The sequence below is a fragment of the Haematobia irritans genome, chromosome 2 (genome assembly GCF_050003625.1).
Source record: "Haematobia irritans isolate KBUSLIRL chromosome 2, ASM5000362v1, whole genome shotgun sequence".
NCBI classification, from domain to species: Eukaryota; Metazoa; Arthropoda; class Insecta; order Diptera; family Muscidae; genus Haematobia; species Haematobia irritans.
The window spans coordinates 215,736,028-215,754,695 of NC_134398.1; the positions used below are offsets into that span (position 1 = coordinate 215,736,028).

Consider the following 18,668-nt stretch of genomic DNA (forward strand, 5'->3'; position numbering starts at 1 on the left):
CGAACAATTTTACAATTAAAATTTTATTTGAGATTTAAAAATATTCAATTAAAAATTTAATTTTTTAATTGGAACAAAAATCAATCACAAGATGTAGGTGTATCAATTATTTTTTAACGGACTTTGGTAATTGATACTATCATTTCTATGATTGAAGATATTTCAATTAAACTTTAATTGGACCAATTAATTTCGTGATTCAAGACAAAAAATATTTTTTTTGTGAGAATAACCAATAAAACTGAATTACAGATTTTTGTAATTTATTTTTAAATTTTATTTAAGTTATTTTTTAAGGCAGAATGAAGTTAATAACTTTGTTTTTTTTTTATTAATAAACTTATTTAAACCATATTTTTTTATTTCTATTTTCTAAATCATATTTGCATGAAATACATTCCTGTATGAATTTTTCCATAATTATTCTATGGAACAGATGCACTTTTTGTTACAATAAGTTCATTTTTATACCCTCCACCATAGGATGGGGGTATATTAACTTTGTCATTACGTTTGTAACACATCGAAATATTGCTCTAAGACCCCATAAAGTGATATATTCTGGGTCGTGGTGAAATTCTGAGTCGATCTGAGCATGTCCGTCCGTCCGCCTGTTGAAATCACGCTAACTTCCGAACGAAACAAGCTATTGACTTGAAACTTGGCACAAGTAGTTGTTATTGATGTAGATCGGATGGTATTGCAAATGGGCCATATAGGTCCACATTTACATATAGCCCCCATATAAACGGACCCCCAAATTTGGCTTGCGATTGTTCTAAGAGAAGCAAATTTCATCCGATCCGGCTGAAATTTGGTACATGGTGTTAGTATATGGTCTCTAACAACCATGCAAAAATTGGCCCATATCGGTCCACTTTTACATATAGCCCCCATATAAACGGACCCCCAAATTTGGCTTGCGATTGCTCTAAAAGAAGCAAATTTCATCCGATCAGGCTGAAATTTGGTACATGGTGTTAGTATATGGTCTCTAACAACCATGCAAAAATTGGTCCATGTCGGTCCACTTTTACGTTTATCCCCCATATAAACGGACCCCCAAATTTGGCTTGCGATTGCTCTAAGAGAAGCAAATTTCATCCGATCCGGCTGCAATTTGGTACATGGTGTTGGTATATGGTCTCTAACAACCACGCAAAAATTGGTCCACATCGGTCCATAATTATATATAGCCCCCATATAAACCGATCCCCCGATTTGGCTTGCGGAGCCTCTAAGAGAAGCAAATTTCATCCGATCCGGCTGAAATTGGTACATGGTGTTGGTATATGTTCTCTAATGACCATGCGAAAATTGATCCACATAGACCCATAATTATATATAGCCCCCATATAAGCAGATTTGACCTCCGGAGCCTCTTAGAGGAGCAAAATTCATCCGATCCGGTTGAAATTTGTACGTGGTGTTAGTATATGGTCTCTAACAACCATGCAAGAATTGGTTCATATTGGTCCATAATTATATATAGCCCCCATATAAATCGATCCCCAGATTTGTCCTCCGGAGCCTCTTGGAGGAGCAAAATTCATCCGATCCGGTTGAAATTTGGAACATGGTGTTAAAATGTGGTCTCTAACAAACACGCAAGAATTGGTCCATATCGGTCCATAATTATATATAGCCCCCATATAAACCGTTCCCCAGATTTGATCCCCGGAGCCTCTTGGAGGAGCAAAATTCATCCGATCCGGTTGAAATTTGCAACGTGGTGTTAGTATAAGGCCGCTAATAACCATGCCAAAATTGGTCCATATCGGTCTATAGTTATATAAAGCCGATCCCCAATCACACGAAAATTGGTCCATATCGGTTCATAATCATGGTTGCCACTCGAGCCAAAAATAATCTACCAAAATTTTATTTTTATAGAAAACATTGTCAAAATGTTATTTCTATAGAAAATTTTGTCAAAATGTTTTTTCTATAGAAAATTTTGTCAAAATTTTATTACTATAGAAAATTTTTTCCAAATTTTATTTCTATAGAAAATTTTGTCAAAATTTTACTTCTATAGAAAATGTTGTCAAAATTTTACTTCTATAGAAAATGTTGTCAAAATTTTATTTTGTCAAATTTTTTTTCTATAGAAACTTTAAACTTAATTATATACGTATTTAATCGGCCGTTTTTAGTTTAATATATACCACGTATGGACTATGTGGTATATATTACGGTGTTAGGAAGTTTTAAGATACCTTGCCATCGGCTTCAGTAGAAGTTTCTACGCAATCCATGGTGGAGGGTACATAAGCTTCGGCCTGGCCGAACTTACGGCCGTATATACTTGTTTTTTTTTTTTTTGGTTTTCTACGTAACCGAAATTTCTCACTTAATTAATTGCCACTGTATGCGGAATAAATATATTTTAACAAGTAGAGTGTGTCTCACGAAAAATAAACAATCTTTGAACTTTCAAATGAACTTCAAGTTGTATTGCGTGACAATTTTGTGAGACAAAAATCTTCATCGTAGATATTGTTAATCTTATACTTAATTCAGGGATACGAAGCACGGTTGCCACATGTGCCAAAAATAATCTATCAAAATTTAAAGAAAATTTTACGACAATTCTACCAAATTTAGAAAACGTATTAAACGTATTTCCTTTCAATATAGGAAATACGTTTAAAAATTTTAATTTTTATCAAAATTAATTTTTTATAGAAAATTTGGCAAAATTTTATTTCTATAGAAAATTTTGTGAAAATTTCATTTTTGTGAAAGTTTCTATAAAAACTTTTGTCAGAATTTTATTCTTACAGAAAACTTTGTCAAAATTTTATTTTTAAAGGAAAATTTGTCAAAACTTTATTTCTATAGAAAATGTTAACAGTATTTTATTTCTATAGCAAATTCTTCCAAAACTTTATTTTAATAGAAAATTTTGTCAAAAATGTATTGCTATAAATATTTTTGCCGAAAAACCCAGCCATGTGAATTCAAATCGATGATTTGACAGTGGCATAGGAAAAGAGATATGTTTGTTTCGAATTTATTTCGGCATAAGCCGGCTATCAATGTAAAACCTTTTTTCGGAGGGTTCAAGTGTAGTTTTTGTTGGGTTTAATAAACTGCCTGAATTTATTCTGATAATTGGTTGATAGTTTTGCTGCAAGTAGAGGATGCTGATGAGGAATGTGGTAATTCCGAAACGTGCGTCCATCCAACCATCTTGCAGTCTATAGGGCTTTGCCCAAATAAATTTGACAAACATTCTTTTCCTCTGTTGGTTAAGCTACAATTGTGGTTTAGTCAATGTATGGTTTTAAGCTGAAATAAAAAACAACAACAAATTTTATTTCTATAGAAAATTTTGTTAAATTTTCGTTTTGATATAAAATTTTGCCAATATTTTATTTCTATACAAAATGTTGTAAAAACATTAGAAAATTTTGTCAAAATTCTTTTCTATAGAAACTTGTGTTAAAACTTTATTTCTATAAAAAAAATTGTCAAAATTTTATTTCTATAGATAATTTATTTCTGTAGATAATTTTGTCAACATTTTATTTCTATAGAAAATTTTGTGAAAATTTCATTTGTATAGAAAATTTTGTGAATATTTCATTTCTATAGACAATTTTGTCATAATTTTATTTCTATAAAACTTTTGTCATAATTTTATTTTTATAGAAAACTTTGTAAAAATTTTATTTCTAAAGAAAAATTTGTCAAAACTTTATTTCTATAGAAAATGTTAACAATATTTTATTTCTATAGCAAATTCTTGCAAAACTTTATTTCTATAGAAAATTTTGTCAAAAATTTATAGCTATAAAAATTTTTGAAATTTTATTTCCATAGAAAATTTTGTTAAATTTTCGTTTTGATATAAAATTTTGTCAATATTTTATTTCTATACAAAATTTTGTCAAAACATTATTTCCGTAGAAATTTTTGTCAAAATTGTGTTAAAATTTTATTTCTATAAAAAAATTTGTCAAAATTTTATTTCTATAGATAATTTCGTCATAATTTTATTTCTATAGATAATTTTGTCAAGATTTTATTTCTATAGAAAATTTTCGTTTTGATATAAAATTTTGTAAATATTTTATTTCCATAGAAAATTTTGTCAAAATTTTATTTCTATAGAAAATTTTGTCAAAATTTTATTTCTATAGAAAATTTTGTCAAAATTTTATTTCCATAGAAAATGTTGTCAAATTTTATTTCTATAGAAAATTTTATCAAAATCTTATTTTTACACTTTAAGAAAATATTTAAATTTTTCTAATCACCCTCGTATCAATGTCAATAAGATGTTGATCTGATATAATCATTCATGAATTTTTCATCATGTTTCAGTCTTGTAAATATTAAGGCACAAACGATTAGTCTTTTTCTGTGACACTGCAGTTGCATGTTGCACACAATGCCATTTGTAGTGTAGTTGACTCTGTTGATGTCAACTGTCAGACAATCATCCGCGGGAATATTTACTTAAATGTGAGAATATGTGGCGCTATGCAAAATGTCATGATATGTTTATCCAAATTATGGACCCAATCGTAATAATGGTGATAAAGACAAATGAAAATGATGAAGGTGGATTGAGAACGTATTTGGCCCTATCATTGGGGTGAGGAAAAATTTTAAGATACATTTTCTGTTAAATCTACCTAGGGTAAATGTAATAATGAAAACAGAGAAATAATAATAGAGAAAATGTAATATACATTTTCAAAAGTTGAAAACAACTAAAGTAAGTATTAACATTACAATAGGGGAAATGTAATAAAAACTTTGAAGAATTGAAACTAATTAGCAACTAAAGGTCATTCATTAAATTAAATTATGAAATTTATTTTAAATACTTTGAATTTTATTGCATATCTATGAGGTCAATACAACTCATCTGTTTCATTTGTACATTTTTTTTCTCACGCATACATTTATTTTTGCGTTTACACATTTATGTTAACGTGTTTCTTATGTTAAATTGCATTTATCAGAGATTAGTCATGTTAAATGCACATTAGTGTGTTAAGTTGTCATTGCTATGTTAGTGATCATTTTCATCACCAAAAGCATATAATCTTTTGCTCTCTTTAGAATTACGTTTAAACACACACATACACATGATACAAATGATTAATATATGTCACTTACTCTCAAGTGTATTTATTTATCTCTCTTAAATAATCGCCGGATTTATAACTAATCTCTAAGCGAGATACATTGATTGGCAACAAGCATAATGGTAAGAACTATTGAAATCTGATCGAAAGACAAAAACATAACACAATAATCGCTATGAAAATTAGATATATTTCAATGAATAAATTATAATTTTATAAACATATATAGATTTACAAAACCTTTATGGTAAAACCATCTAAGTGGAAAAACCTCATTCTGACCTGAATGAGTATTTCACCCTCTCTATTTTCAAAGGTGAAATAGAGAGTAATAAATTAACTTTAGAGAGCTTAAAAATTCAACTAACAACAACAAGAACAATAAAGAAAGAAGACAAAGACAACGCCAACTATAGCACTTAATATAGCACCAACTTAATATAAAGTATAATATAGTCGATTCCGCTCCGTTTTCAATTTTTTCTCATTCATATCAACGATGACTCTGGAAGTTGCGCCAGTTAATATGTTAAAGTTTATTACCTGTTAGATGTCATGTTTAACATGAGTTCCACGAATCCAATCATCATAATATCCATTTGAGGACCAATTTTAAATAGGGCTCATAATTTTCTTGTAAATTTTTAGTGAATAAATTTTCGTGTGAAAATTACAAGTCATTGTTGTCGGTGCTTGTCAACTGCATTGTTTTGAACTAAAAATAGGCATAGAAATAAATATGATTGCACAAAAGAGGAGATTAACAATTGCAGAGTAAACTGCATTATGTTGCCATCTACATGGAGGCAGAGAACTTCAACAAAATGATGATTATAATCTCATACACGTATTAGGGTAAAGGTTCCCATAATAACCAACAGTAGAGGATGTTCTTGAATAAAGAAGCTAATTTCAAAATATCACGTTATTTCAAGCTAACTTAGAATAATCGTAATATACGTGATATTTCCCAAACTCTTAATTGTGAATCTGTTCTAGGTCTATTAGTCCATGACTGTTTCCTCGACACCTTAGGTTTCCTTATTTCTTTGGTCATGGAGTACTGTGGAATTGAGCTCAACTCAGTTCACCACCACTATAGCCTTAGTTGGTAGAATTCTACCAACACTGGAAGAGTTTTTTACTGTTTGGTAGATTGGTAGAATTCTTCATGTTTTGGTAGAATTTGCAAAATATTCCTCTCCGACTAAGAGGTACTTCACTAATTTTCCATAGAAATACAATTTTGACAAAATTTTCAATAGAAATAATGTTCTGAAAAATAAACTTGTAACTAGAAATAAAATTCTGAAAAACCTTTGATAGAAAAAAAACAAAACTTTCTATTCTGACAAAACTTTCTATTTTGACAACATTTTCTATAGGCATAAAATTTAGAAAAAATTTTCTATAGAAATAAAATTTTGTAAAAACTTTCCACAGACTAAAATTTGTACAAAATTTTTCATAAAAATAAAATTATGACAAAATTTTCAATTGAAATAAAATTTTGACAAACTTTTGCTACAGGAATAAAGTTTTGAAAAAATTATGACAATTTTTTTTAAAGAAATAAAATTTTGACAAAATTTTCTACAGAAATAAAATTTTGACATAATTTTCTATAGAAATAAAATTTTGACACAATTTTCTATAGAAAAAAAAATTGACAAAATTTTCTATAGAAATAAACTTTTGAAAAAAATTTCTATAGAAATAAAATTTTGACAAAATTTTCTATAGAAATAAAATTTTGACCAAATTTTCTATATGAATAAAATTTTAACAAAACTTTCGATTGGAATAATATTTTGACAAATTTTTCTATAGGAATTTTGAAAAAAAAATTTTATAGAAATGAACTATTGGCAAAATTTTCTATAGACTAAAATTTTGACAAAACTTTATATAGAAATAAGATAATGACAAAATTTTCAATAGAAATAAAATTTTGACAAGCTTTTTCTACAGAAATAATATTTTGACAAAATTTTTAATAGAAATAAAATTTTGACAAAATTTTCTATAGAAATAAACTATTGGCAAAATTTTCTATAGAAATCAAATTTTGACACAATTTTCTATAGAAAAAAAAATTGACAAAATTTTCTATAGAAATAAACTTTTGAAAAAATTGTCTATAGAAATAAAATTTAGACAAAATTGTCTATAGAAATAAACTATTGGCAAAATTTTCTTTCTATAGAAAACAGATTATGACAAAATTGTCAATAGAAATACAATTTTGACAACATTTTCTATAGAAACAAAATTTTGACAAAATTTTCTATAGAAGTAAAATTTTGACAAAATTTTCTATATAAATAAAATTTTGACAAAATTTTCTATAGAAATAAACTTTTGACAAAATTTTGTATAGAAATAAAATTTTGACAAAATTTTTTTATAGAAATAAAATTTTGACAAAATGTTTTACAGAAATAAAATTTTGACAAAATTTTCTATAGAAATCAAATTTTGATAAAATTTTCTATAGAAATCAAATTTTGACAAAATTTTCTATAGAAATTAAATTTTTGAAAAAATATTCTATAGAAATAAAATTTTGACAAAATTTTCTATAGAAATAAAATTCTGACAAATTTTTCTATAGAACTAAAATTTTGACAAAATTTTCTATAGAGATAACATTTTGACAAAATTTTCTATAGATATAAAATTTTGACAAAATTTTTTATAGAAATAAAATTTTGACAAAATGTTTTACAGAAATAAAATTTTGACAAAATTTTCTGTAGAAATCAAATTTTGACAAAATTTTCTATAGAAATAAAATTTTGACAAAAGTTTCTATCGAAATAAAATTTTAACAACATTTTCTATGTTGGATTAAGGTCCTATTTATAACCCACGAATCTTCGTCGTAGTATTGATATAAAATCTAACATATGAATTTTAAGCTCTTATCTAGAGGAAGTTTGGAATTTTCAACCAACTTCTCGATTTAAAATATATTTCATCTTTAAACGCATAACATATATTCTATGGGTCTTGTTCACCCAATTTAAAATGCTTTATCACCTTTTAAGGATCTCTTGACTTTACGCGTCAATGATTTAACATGGTTTTCGCTTCCACTTCCTGCTCAAAGATTCCTTCTTTGGTGATTGTATCGAGGACGTCATAGGACGTGCAACAATTCCACAGCTATTAATTGTTGAAATCCATAACTGTATGGTGTCGATGGAGAAGGTGAGTCAAACCATTAGTCGAATCATATCCTGTATGTATGTTACCCGCAGGTTACAAAGAAATAGATGCAGTAAAATCCATTTCTTAAGAAAAGTTCAAATCATCATCTTAGGTTTCTTTGCTCGTTCATTCATGCTTTTATGGTTGGTAATACAAACTCAAGCATTTTGCATTTCAAACACTTTTTCCAGATGCCAGTCAACCAGCTACTATGCCATTAAGGACAATAGAGATTTAAGTGTTCAACTACATTGACAATGTTGGTAGCTTATGCCATGGTAACAAACGTCAAAAGCATAAATGTAGTGGGATTTCCCAACTTTAAGAAGGGCCATAGTGTTGGAGAAGAAATTCCAAAGTATATTTAATGTTGTATTCACTTCGTCTAATATAAATTAATTGAATATAAGTTTATACTAAAGGCCATGACATAGTCTCAGGAAGAATAATATATCTTTTATTTATACATCCACAGTAGGATGGGGAATATATTCAGGGTTGTCGATCCAAAAAAATCTACCAAAATTTGAAGAAAATGTAACCAACAAAACAAAAAAACTACAAAAAAATTATTTTGCAGTTTTTGATAAAATTTTTGTGGTTATTGTGAAAAAATTTGCTTCTTCGAAAGAAAATTTTCATTATTTTGTTTTAAAAGTTTATTTATTTTTTTATAAACACGCCTAATAGCGACAATTATTTGGGTGTATACATATGTCGAAGTTTTAAATATTTTAAGCTTGTACCAACAAGGGAGAATTTACCCACTTCGATAGTATGACCTAAAAGGAAAATGAATATTTTTAAAGATTGACTTTGTAAAATATTTGATCACCATTTTATTTTATGCCCACATTTTATTGCTATATAAAATTTTCTTTTCTAAAAAAAATTTTCAAAATTACATTGCTAAGAAAATTTTGTGAAAATTTTATTTCTATAGAAAATTTGTCAAAATTTTATTTCTGTAGAAAAATTTTGTCCAAATTTTATTTCTACTGAAAAATTTCTCAATAGTTCTTTTCTATTGAAAATTTTGTCAACATTTTATTTTTTAGAAAATGTTGTAAAAATTTTATTTCTACAGAAAATTTTGTCAAAACTTTATTTCTATAGAAAATTTTGTCAATTTTTTTTTATAGAAAATTTTGTATTTTTTTTTTTTTTTTTTGAAAATTTTATTTCTATAGAAAATTTTATCTAATTTTTATCTTTATGGAAAATTTTGTCAAAATTTTATTTCTATTGAAACATTTCTCAATAGTTCTTTGCTATTGAAAATTTTGTCAACATTTTATTTTTTAGACAATGTTGTAAAAATTTTATTTCTACGGAAAATTTTGTCAAAACTTTATTTCTATAGAAAATATGGTAATTTTTTTTATTGAAATTTTGTAAATTTATTTTTTTTTGTGAAAATTTTATTTCTATAGAAAATTTTATCTAATTTTTATCTTTATAGAAAATTTTGTCAAAATTGTATTTCTATTGAAAATTTTTTCAATAGATAATTTTTATTGAAAATTTTCTAAAATTTTTATTTTTTAGAAAATGTTGTCAAAATTTTATTTCTATAGAAAATTTTGTCAACATTTCATTTCTATAGAAAATTGTGTCAAAATTTTATTTCTACAGTAAATTTTTTCAATATTAATTTCTATTGAAAATTTAGTCAAAATTTTATGTTTTAGAAAATATTGTAAACATTTTATGACTATAGAAAGTTATATCAAAATTTTATTTTTTAGAAAAATTTTTCAAAAGTTAATTGCTATAGAAAATTTTGTCAAAATTTTATTTTTTAGAAAATATTGTAAAAATATTATTTCTATAGAAAATTTTGTCAAAATTTTATTTCTGTAGAACATTTTGTCAAAATTTAATTTGTATAGAAAATTTTATCAAAATTTTATTTTTACAGACAATTTTGTGAAAATTTCATTTCTATAGAAAAAAAACTTTATTTCTATAGAAATTATTGTCAAAATTTTATTGCTATGGAACATTTTGTCAAAATATTATTTCTATAAAAAAATTTGTCAAATGTCATTTAAAAAAAAAAAAAGAAAAAAATGTTATTTTAAATTTTAGCAATTGTTTTCTATACAAAATATTGTCAAAATTTTACTTCTATAGAAAATTTTATTTCATTAGAACATATTGATAAAATTTTATTTCTATAGAATATGTTGCAAATTTTGTTTCTTGTCAAAATTTTATTTCTATAGAAAATTTTGTCAAATTTTTATCTTTATAGAAAATTTTGTCAAAATTTTATTTATACTGAAAAATTTTTCAATAGTTCATTTTTATTGAAAATTTTGTCAAATTTTTATTTTTTAGAAAAATGTTGTCAAAATGTTATTTCTATAGAAAATTTTGTCAACATTTTATTTGTATAGAAAATTGTGTCACAAATTTATTTCTATTGAAAATTTTGTTAAAGTTGTATGTTTTAGAAAATATTGTAAAAATTGTATGACTATATATATCTAGAAAGTTTAATAAAAATTTTATTTTTTGGAAAATTTTTTCAAATGTTAATTGCTATAGAAAATTTTGTCAAAATGTTATATTAAAATAAAAATAAAAAATTTTATTTTAAATTTTAGAAATTTTTTTTCTATACAAAATGCTGTCAAATTTTTATTTCTATAGAAAATTTTATCAAAATTTTATTTCTTTAGAACATATTGACAAAATATTATATCTATAGAATATGTTGTAAAATTTTTATCTTTATAGAAAATTTTGTAATTTTTTTTCTTGTCAAAATTTTATTTCTATATAAAATTTTGTCAAATTTTGATCTTTATAGAAAATTTTGTCAAAATTTTATTTCTGCTGAAAGTTTTTTAAATAGTTCATTTTTATTGAAAATTTTGTAAAATTTTTATTCTTTAAAAAATGTAGCCAAAATGTTATTTCTATAGAAATTTTTTTTAAAATTTTATGTTTTAGAAAATATTATAAAAATTGTATGACTATAGAAAGTTTTATCAAAATTTTTTAGAAAAATTTTTCAAAAGTTGATTGCTATAGAAAATTTTGTCCAAATTTAATTTTTAGAAAATATTTAAAAAATATTATTTCTATAGAGATTTTTGTCAAATTTTATTTCTATAGAATATTTTGTCAAAATTTAATTTGTATAGAAAATTTTATCAAAATTTTATTCCTACAGACAATTTTACCAAAATTTTATTTCTTTAGAAAAAAATTTGCCAAAACTTTATTTCTATAGAAATTTTTGTCAACATTTTTTTGCTATGGAAAATTTTTTCAAAATATTATTTCTATAGAAAAAATTGTCAAAATGTTATTTCTGTAGAAAATTTTTTATTTTTTTTTTATTTTTTTTTTTTTTGTATAGAAAATGTTGTCAAAATTTTATTTCTACAGAAAATTTTATCAAAATTTTACTTTTATAGAAAATTCTATTTCATTAGAACATATTGATAAAATTTTATTTCTATAGAATATGTTTTCAAAATTTTATTTCTATATAAAATTTTGTCAAAATTGTATTTCCATACACTCAAAAAAGTGAACTCTCTATTTCACTAAAGCCAATTTAACTTTATTTTAGTTCATGGAATTATTATGCTTGGAGAAAGTTTCCTTTACTCTAATAATTTTTTGCGTAAGTACACAGACAATACAGATTGGTTGTGACAGCCGAATTTATTGCCAACCTCCTTTTGGCAGTTGTAGCAACCATCAGTTGGCAGTTGTGTCACCCGACTGATTCGGTCGACACAACTAATGTCTAATGTGGTATTGGTTGGGTCTGCCGACGACATTGGTTGTAGCTACCTTCATCATTCGGTTGTGTTGCCCAACCTTAATAATACTCATGTCCAAACTAAAAACCAATTCCTTCCCAATTAAATGTTATAATTTATTTTATTTAATTTAAAAATATTAAATGAAAATAAATCTTAATTCATTGTAGTATGTGTAAATTATGAAAATTACAATTTATAATTTTTAGCGATTAAGTTGGTTGTAAATCAGCTCGTATATCCTTCGCCATGAATTTGCGCATCATCCTATGTGGCAAAAAATTTTTACTACAAACAAAATAAAAATTGATTAATAAATTAATTAATATATGTTCGTATCGAAAACAACTAAATACGCAGAAAGATCGAACCGATATGAACTTCTGCGCGGTAATTAGAGAGCTAGAATTGAAATATGGGGTTTGTTTTATATGGGGGCTATATAACTATAGACCGATATGGACTTTGTATGGTTGATAGCGGCTATATACTGGCACAATGTACCAAATTTCAACCGAGTCAAATTAATTATGGGGCTCCGGAGGTCAAATCTGTGGATCGGTTTCTATGGAGGCTATATATAATTATAGACCGATATGGACCAATTTTTCTTGGTTGTTAAAGACCATATACTAACACCACGTACCAAAGTTCAATCGGATCGGATGAATTTTGTTCCTCAAAGAGACTCCCGAGGTCAAATCTGGGGATCGGTTTATATGGTGAGTAAATATAATTACGGACCGATATGGACCTAACACCACGTACCAAATTTCAACCGAATCGGATGAATGTTGCTTCTCTAAGAGGATCCGCAAGCCAAATCTGGGGGTCGGTTTCTATGGGGGCAATATGCATTTGCAATACCATCCGACCTACATCAATAACAACTACTTGTGTCAAGTTTGATGTCGATAGCTTGTTTCGTTCGGAAGTTAACGTGATTTCAATAGACCGACGGACATGGCTAGATCGACTCGGAATTTCAGCACGACAAAGAATATATACTTTATGGGGTCTCAGAGCCATATCTCGATACCCTCCACCCCATCCTATGGTAGAGGGTATAACTAATACCCAACACAATGGAGGACACATAAGAAATTTTCTTGAAGACTCATCTCGTAACATATTGCATGAACATCTGCACCTGTTTAGCTGATATGTACGTAAAATGGTGAAAATCGTTACTATTGTGATTATAGCAGATTACAAATATTTTCTTTTTGCCGACGTCGCCAGCTATCGAGAGAGTTTATATTTGCTTTAGCACGGAATTAAATTGTCAACCTCTCTGGCCAGTATTTTACAAAACTAAAAGACAAAAGTTTTGATTAATTCATCAAATCACAGACTGGATGCTAGGGTTAAATACCTGTTGGAACTGTGAAGATTGGTACATTAAAGTGGTGTCTCGGAGCACTCCTTGACCATTGAGGAAGTGAATTTCTTATCCGATCTATTAGATTCCAAGTTCTTCAGGTAACAAATTATGTTTTGAAGATTAAAAATTAATAAAAATACGTCTTCCTTAGACATGAAATTAATATTTTAATAGAAATGACATTTGTGCAATAATTCAAATGGCATTCGGTTGTGAAAGCCATCCGTAAGTTGTGATAACAAAGTGACAGTTATTACAATTAATTACGGCAGGTTGTGTCATCCGAATACGGGCAAAATTTTTTAAAGTAGTGACATTTAGCTCCTACAACTGTCTGTCTTCCATCACAAACGTAAATCCATTGAAATAATCGAAACATTGTAATAGAGACCCACGTATGATTGCAAATATAGTACATAGATTGGGGCAATTGATATTTAATTATAAATGTAGAATTTTCATTACTTCAACCGATTTCCAACCAATCACTTCTCTGTGTGTATGTTAAATTAACTAAAACCGAGGAAAAAATTATACACAAATGAAGCATAAAGATTAACTAAATTCGTGTCTTCCACAAAATAGTTCAGTATTTCTTTAAATTTGCAAATTTTACTACAAATGCGTTCATCATGAACTTCGTATGTCACTAAAGACATTCTTGCAATTTTGAACTCCAAAATTTTCCTTGAAACTACAATTTTTTTTTAACAAGTGAAAAAACTTTATTATGTGTAATAAATTTTCTTGAATTTGTCGAAAAATGTTTACTTATTTTAATGACATCGGTATGATGCCATCGTTTGTACTGTTCAGTTAAAATTTTCTAAAAATATTCAAATATTCAAACTTAGAGAACAACCGTTAGAACTTCACATTGTTCTCTTGAAACATGTTTGGGTTAATCATATTTCTTCTCTGGGTGTGCAATAGCACAGATTGGGAACTTCTGCCACATATGTACCAATGAGCGATATAAAACTCTTGAAGTGTTTGAGAACATAAAATTACACATTGTTGTACAATGCCTCATAAGTTTGTTTACCCATATTTCTTTTATTGTTTCCCAGTGATGGCTTACTCTCAAAATTCACAATAAGAACTCTCTCAATGAGTAGAAAAGAGTTTCGTAAAAGAATCACTGGATGCTGAATGCACACATATTGAAGACTTTTGAAATTGCAGTAAGAGCTTAACTTTATTTGCCACGATAACACAATAAACAATGTAAGCGGTTAACGATTTGTTGAACACTTTATATAGAACATTTGTAGATTTAAAGGAATAATTTTTATTTTTATATTAGCCTGATATAACAGCAGCCTGGTTTAATGTCAAAATTTTCTATACTACAAATTATTACAATATTTATTCGAGCTTATTTGACAAGAATTTTAAGGGAATTGATACTATTAAGTTATTGAAAAGAAAATCCCAAATACCAATGTACACAACCATTACTATACACATGTTTCATCGCTGGCTAATTCGAATTTACATAGCCTTTTCTTATGAAAATTACATATGAGAATTATTCTTCCCAAATTGAACCATTTTCAGTATCAATTCTCTTAATTTTCTTTTCGAATAAACTTGAATAAATATTGTTATGGGGATGTTTAATGTTAAGAAAATATATATAAAATATATCTCTTCAAATGTTGGCAAAGATTTCTTTTGAGAATTTTTTATCTTTGTTAAGAGGTTTTTTTTTTTTTAATTAAGAAATTGTTTTTAGTTTGAATTAAATTTTTTAATGTGGATTTTAAAGTGAGATCACTTAAAAGCGACATCTCTGGATCCAAATCAATATCAAAATCCTTATGAGAAGGCAAATATTTGGTTCAAGTAATTTTTTTTTGTGAGTGTGCGTCCATTGAACTCTAATTTATTCTCTTACCTATTTCGTGTTAATGACATTCTTACTGCATTAACAGGCGATTTATTATTCATTGTCATTTACTAAATAGCGAGTAAGAACACCGAACTAGTATTGATATTACAAATGTTGACATCTCTCTCTCTCTTTCGCTCTCTGTTATGCTTTGTCCCATAAAAGGGTTATGCTGCAACATAACATGCAGAGCTCTTAATATTTATGAATGGAGAGAGTGATATGTTATATTTGTTGTTATTGTTACTTATGTTGGTTTATCCTCTGTTGCATTTGTTTGCATGAATTTTTAATATTTCTTATAAGAAAACACAATTTTAACATTTAAGTTGTTTTATATAAAAAAAATTTATTAACTTCGCTTTTACAATAGAACATTGTTATTAAATAAACAATAAACAAACAAAAAAACATGAATTTTAAATGATTTACACCACAGTACATAATGCTGGCGATGACAATGGAATTCAAATACAAAATACAAATGAACATAATACAAAACTTCTTTGTTCAAGTTTAATTTTACATATTTTGAAAATAAAATAAAAAAATTTATAAAACGAAAGATTAAAAACAATAAATGTTTATATGGAATATTTATAAATGTATTATGGAGATGCATTATTATAGAGTACTCATTACATTTAAATACATATGAAACAAACAGTCTAACTAAGCCGTAAACTTAGGCCTAGGTGTGGGGGGGGGGGGGGGCTAACAGAAAGATCTCACTTCTTCTGAGAGCAGTTTCCCATCCCTTAGGATATATCCTAAATAGGGAGAAACAACAAAAAATAATAATTCTTAGAATAAAACTTATACGATACTTTGTCACACGTTAAAATTTTAATTTGCATTTTTTTATAAAAAAATAATTATAATTATAATAAATCTCTTATGACTATATTCATAGAAGGCAAATAAAGTTTATAGCAAAGCATGGATAAAAGAATAGGACATAGATTTCAAAAATAGTCTAGTTTCAAAAGTTTAGCTATAGGTTAGAACTTATTTTACTAAACTTGAGATATCATTTCAGCTTTCCTTTATATACCAAGAATCATTTCAATTACAATTTTCGTTTTCATTTTCCTTTCTTGTTATGAGTATTTTTCCTGCTTGTTTTTGATCCTTCGAGCTTCTTTTTGCAATTTCTATACTCTTTAGTGTGATGGTGCTCCATATGATGAACTTGGGGCAGAGGGAGCTGAAGGTGGAGCACCATAATCACCAGAAGGAGCTGGAGCAATACTATTGGGGTAGGGTCCTGTTTCTTCTTTTTGTGTCTTGTAACGAATGAAATATACTTCGGGTTTGCTGGGTTGTGTTGGTGCTGGGGTGGGAATAACAATATCGGGTTGCTCTTCGGGTTTCTTGACCAACACATAGACCAAAGTTTTCTCTTCGGTTTGTGGCAAAGCTGGAATAATGGGTGCTGTTGGCGCTGGTGGTGATGGAGCCTTAATGAACACAATCTTGTAGTGTTTCTGTGGTGGTGGCACCACAATTGGTTTTCTGAAAATTAAAAAAATACAATAAAATATATATTTAATACAGATTGAATTTGTTGTAAAAATGTGGATGTCTAAATACTAATATTAAGATAATTGAATTCATACATCCATCTATAGGGTTACACTGAAAAAAAAGCATACCCGGTTCCAAAGATTTTGTCTTTACTTTAAAAAATTTGGTATTGATTCCGAGCCAAAGAAGCGGAGAATACAAATAAGGATACTTTTAAGACACAATTCTCTTTTAAATTTAGGTTTTGTGTTCTTGCTTCTAGGAAGCAAATTTTAATTTTTCGCTTTCTCAGCTTTTTTTCTTCATATTTTATCAAAGCCCTTTAAAAACGAGTTAACGGCAACTTTATTTTCCAAATTAGGACTCGACTTCCAGTAGAAATTATGCTATGTTTGAAGTAAAAAACTTCTTTAAAATAAAGTTTTGAAAAACATATCCTATATTTGAACGATTTTTTGCTTTGTAGTCAAGATGCAAAAAGACAACAAATTTAAAGACAATTTCATTAAATTTAAAGAATTTTTCTGAATTATTAAAGTCAAGTTGACCTTAGACTATACATTTTTTTCTTTCATGTTAAGATACCCATTTTTAAGTCAAATCACTTAATTATAAGGACAATATGACTTCATTGAAAAGTTTAGCGACTTTTGGATAAGGAAAATAACTTTATTTTAGAGAAATGCGCCTTCTATGCTAAGCAAAATTTGTATTCGTATTTTAAAGACATGAAATCTTTGACCTCACGACAATATTTTTTTCAGTGTATATTAAAAAAATTAGGCTGTTTAATGATCAATGATATTAAATAAATTTTAAATATTTTTTTTTAATATTCAAACATAAAACACAATTTTATTAATTCCGATTACACTGTCCACTCTATTATATATATTTCTACTTTCAAATATGAATTTTATATTTTCAATCTTTTTCTTGTTTATTTCAGGTTAAAGACATTCTTATTGCATTAATAGGTGATTCACTTCATTCTCATTGAGTGAGAACGCAGTGTTAATTTTGATGTTACTAATGGTGCTATCTCTCTTTCTGTTATGCTGTGTCTAATCAAAGATGTAACGATACATGCTTCAATCTTTCTCTTATTTTTTACATGTTAATGACATTCTTAATGCATTAACAGGTGACTCTTCATTATCATCTCATTGAGTGAGAACACTGCGTTAATTTTGATGTCATTAATTGTGATATCTCTCTCTGTTATGCTCTGACTAATCAAAGGTGTAACGACCAGTGCTGCCGCTAGTGACAAATTGAGTGAAGTAGATTTTGGAAAAAAGTGGAGTAGATTGAATAAAATTGAAGTAGCATACATTTTTGAAAACAAACAATAGAATTCATTTTATTATACCCTCCACCATAGGATGGTGGCGGAATGACAATTAAATTTGTCATTCCGTTTGTAACACATCGAAATATTGCTCTAAGACCCCATAAAGTATATATATTCTGGGTCGTGGTGAAATTCTGAGTCGATCTGTCCGTCCATCTGTTGAAAAACGCTAACTTCCGAACGAAAGAAGCTATCGACTTGAAACTTGGCACAAGTAGTTGTTATTGATGTTGGTCGGATGGTATTTCAAATGGGCCATATCGGTCCACTTTTACGTATAGCCCACATATAAACGGACCCCCAAATTTGGCTTGCGGGGACTCTAAGAGAAGCTAATTTCATCCGATCCAGCTGAAATTTGGTACATGGCTTCAGCATATGATCTCTAACAACCACGCAAAAATTG

General features: G+C 27.3%; 1 protein-coding gene across 1 annotated transcript in view; it reads right to left on the reverse strand.

The window, feature by feature from the left end:
• Positions 1-16,198: 16,198 nt before the first annotated feature.
• Positions 16,199-18,668, reverse strand: part of TwdlE (TweedleE) — a 33,742-nt gene continuing 31,272 nt past the window's right edge. The window contains exon 3 of the mRNA XM_075297397.1: positions 16,199-16,896. Coding sequence (XP_075153512.1) covers positions 16,545-16,896 — 352 coding nt within the window. The 3' untranslated portion in view covers positions 16,199-16,544. The remainder of the gene's footprint in view (positions 16,897-18,668) is intronic.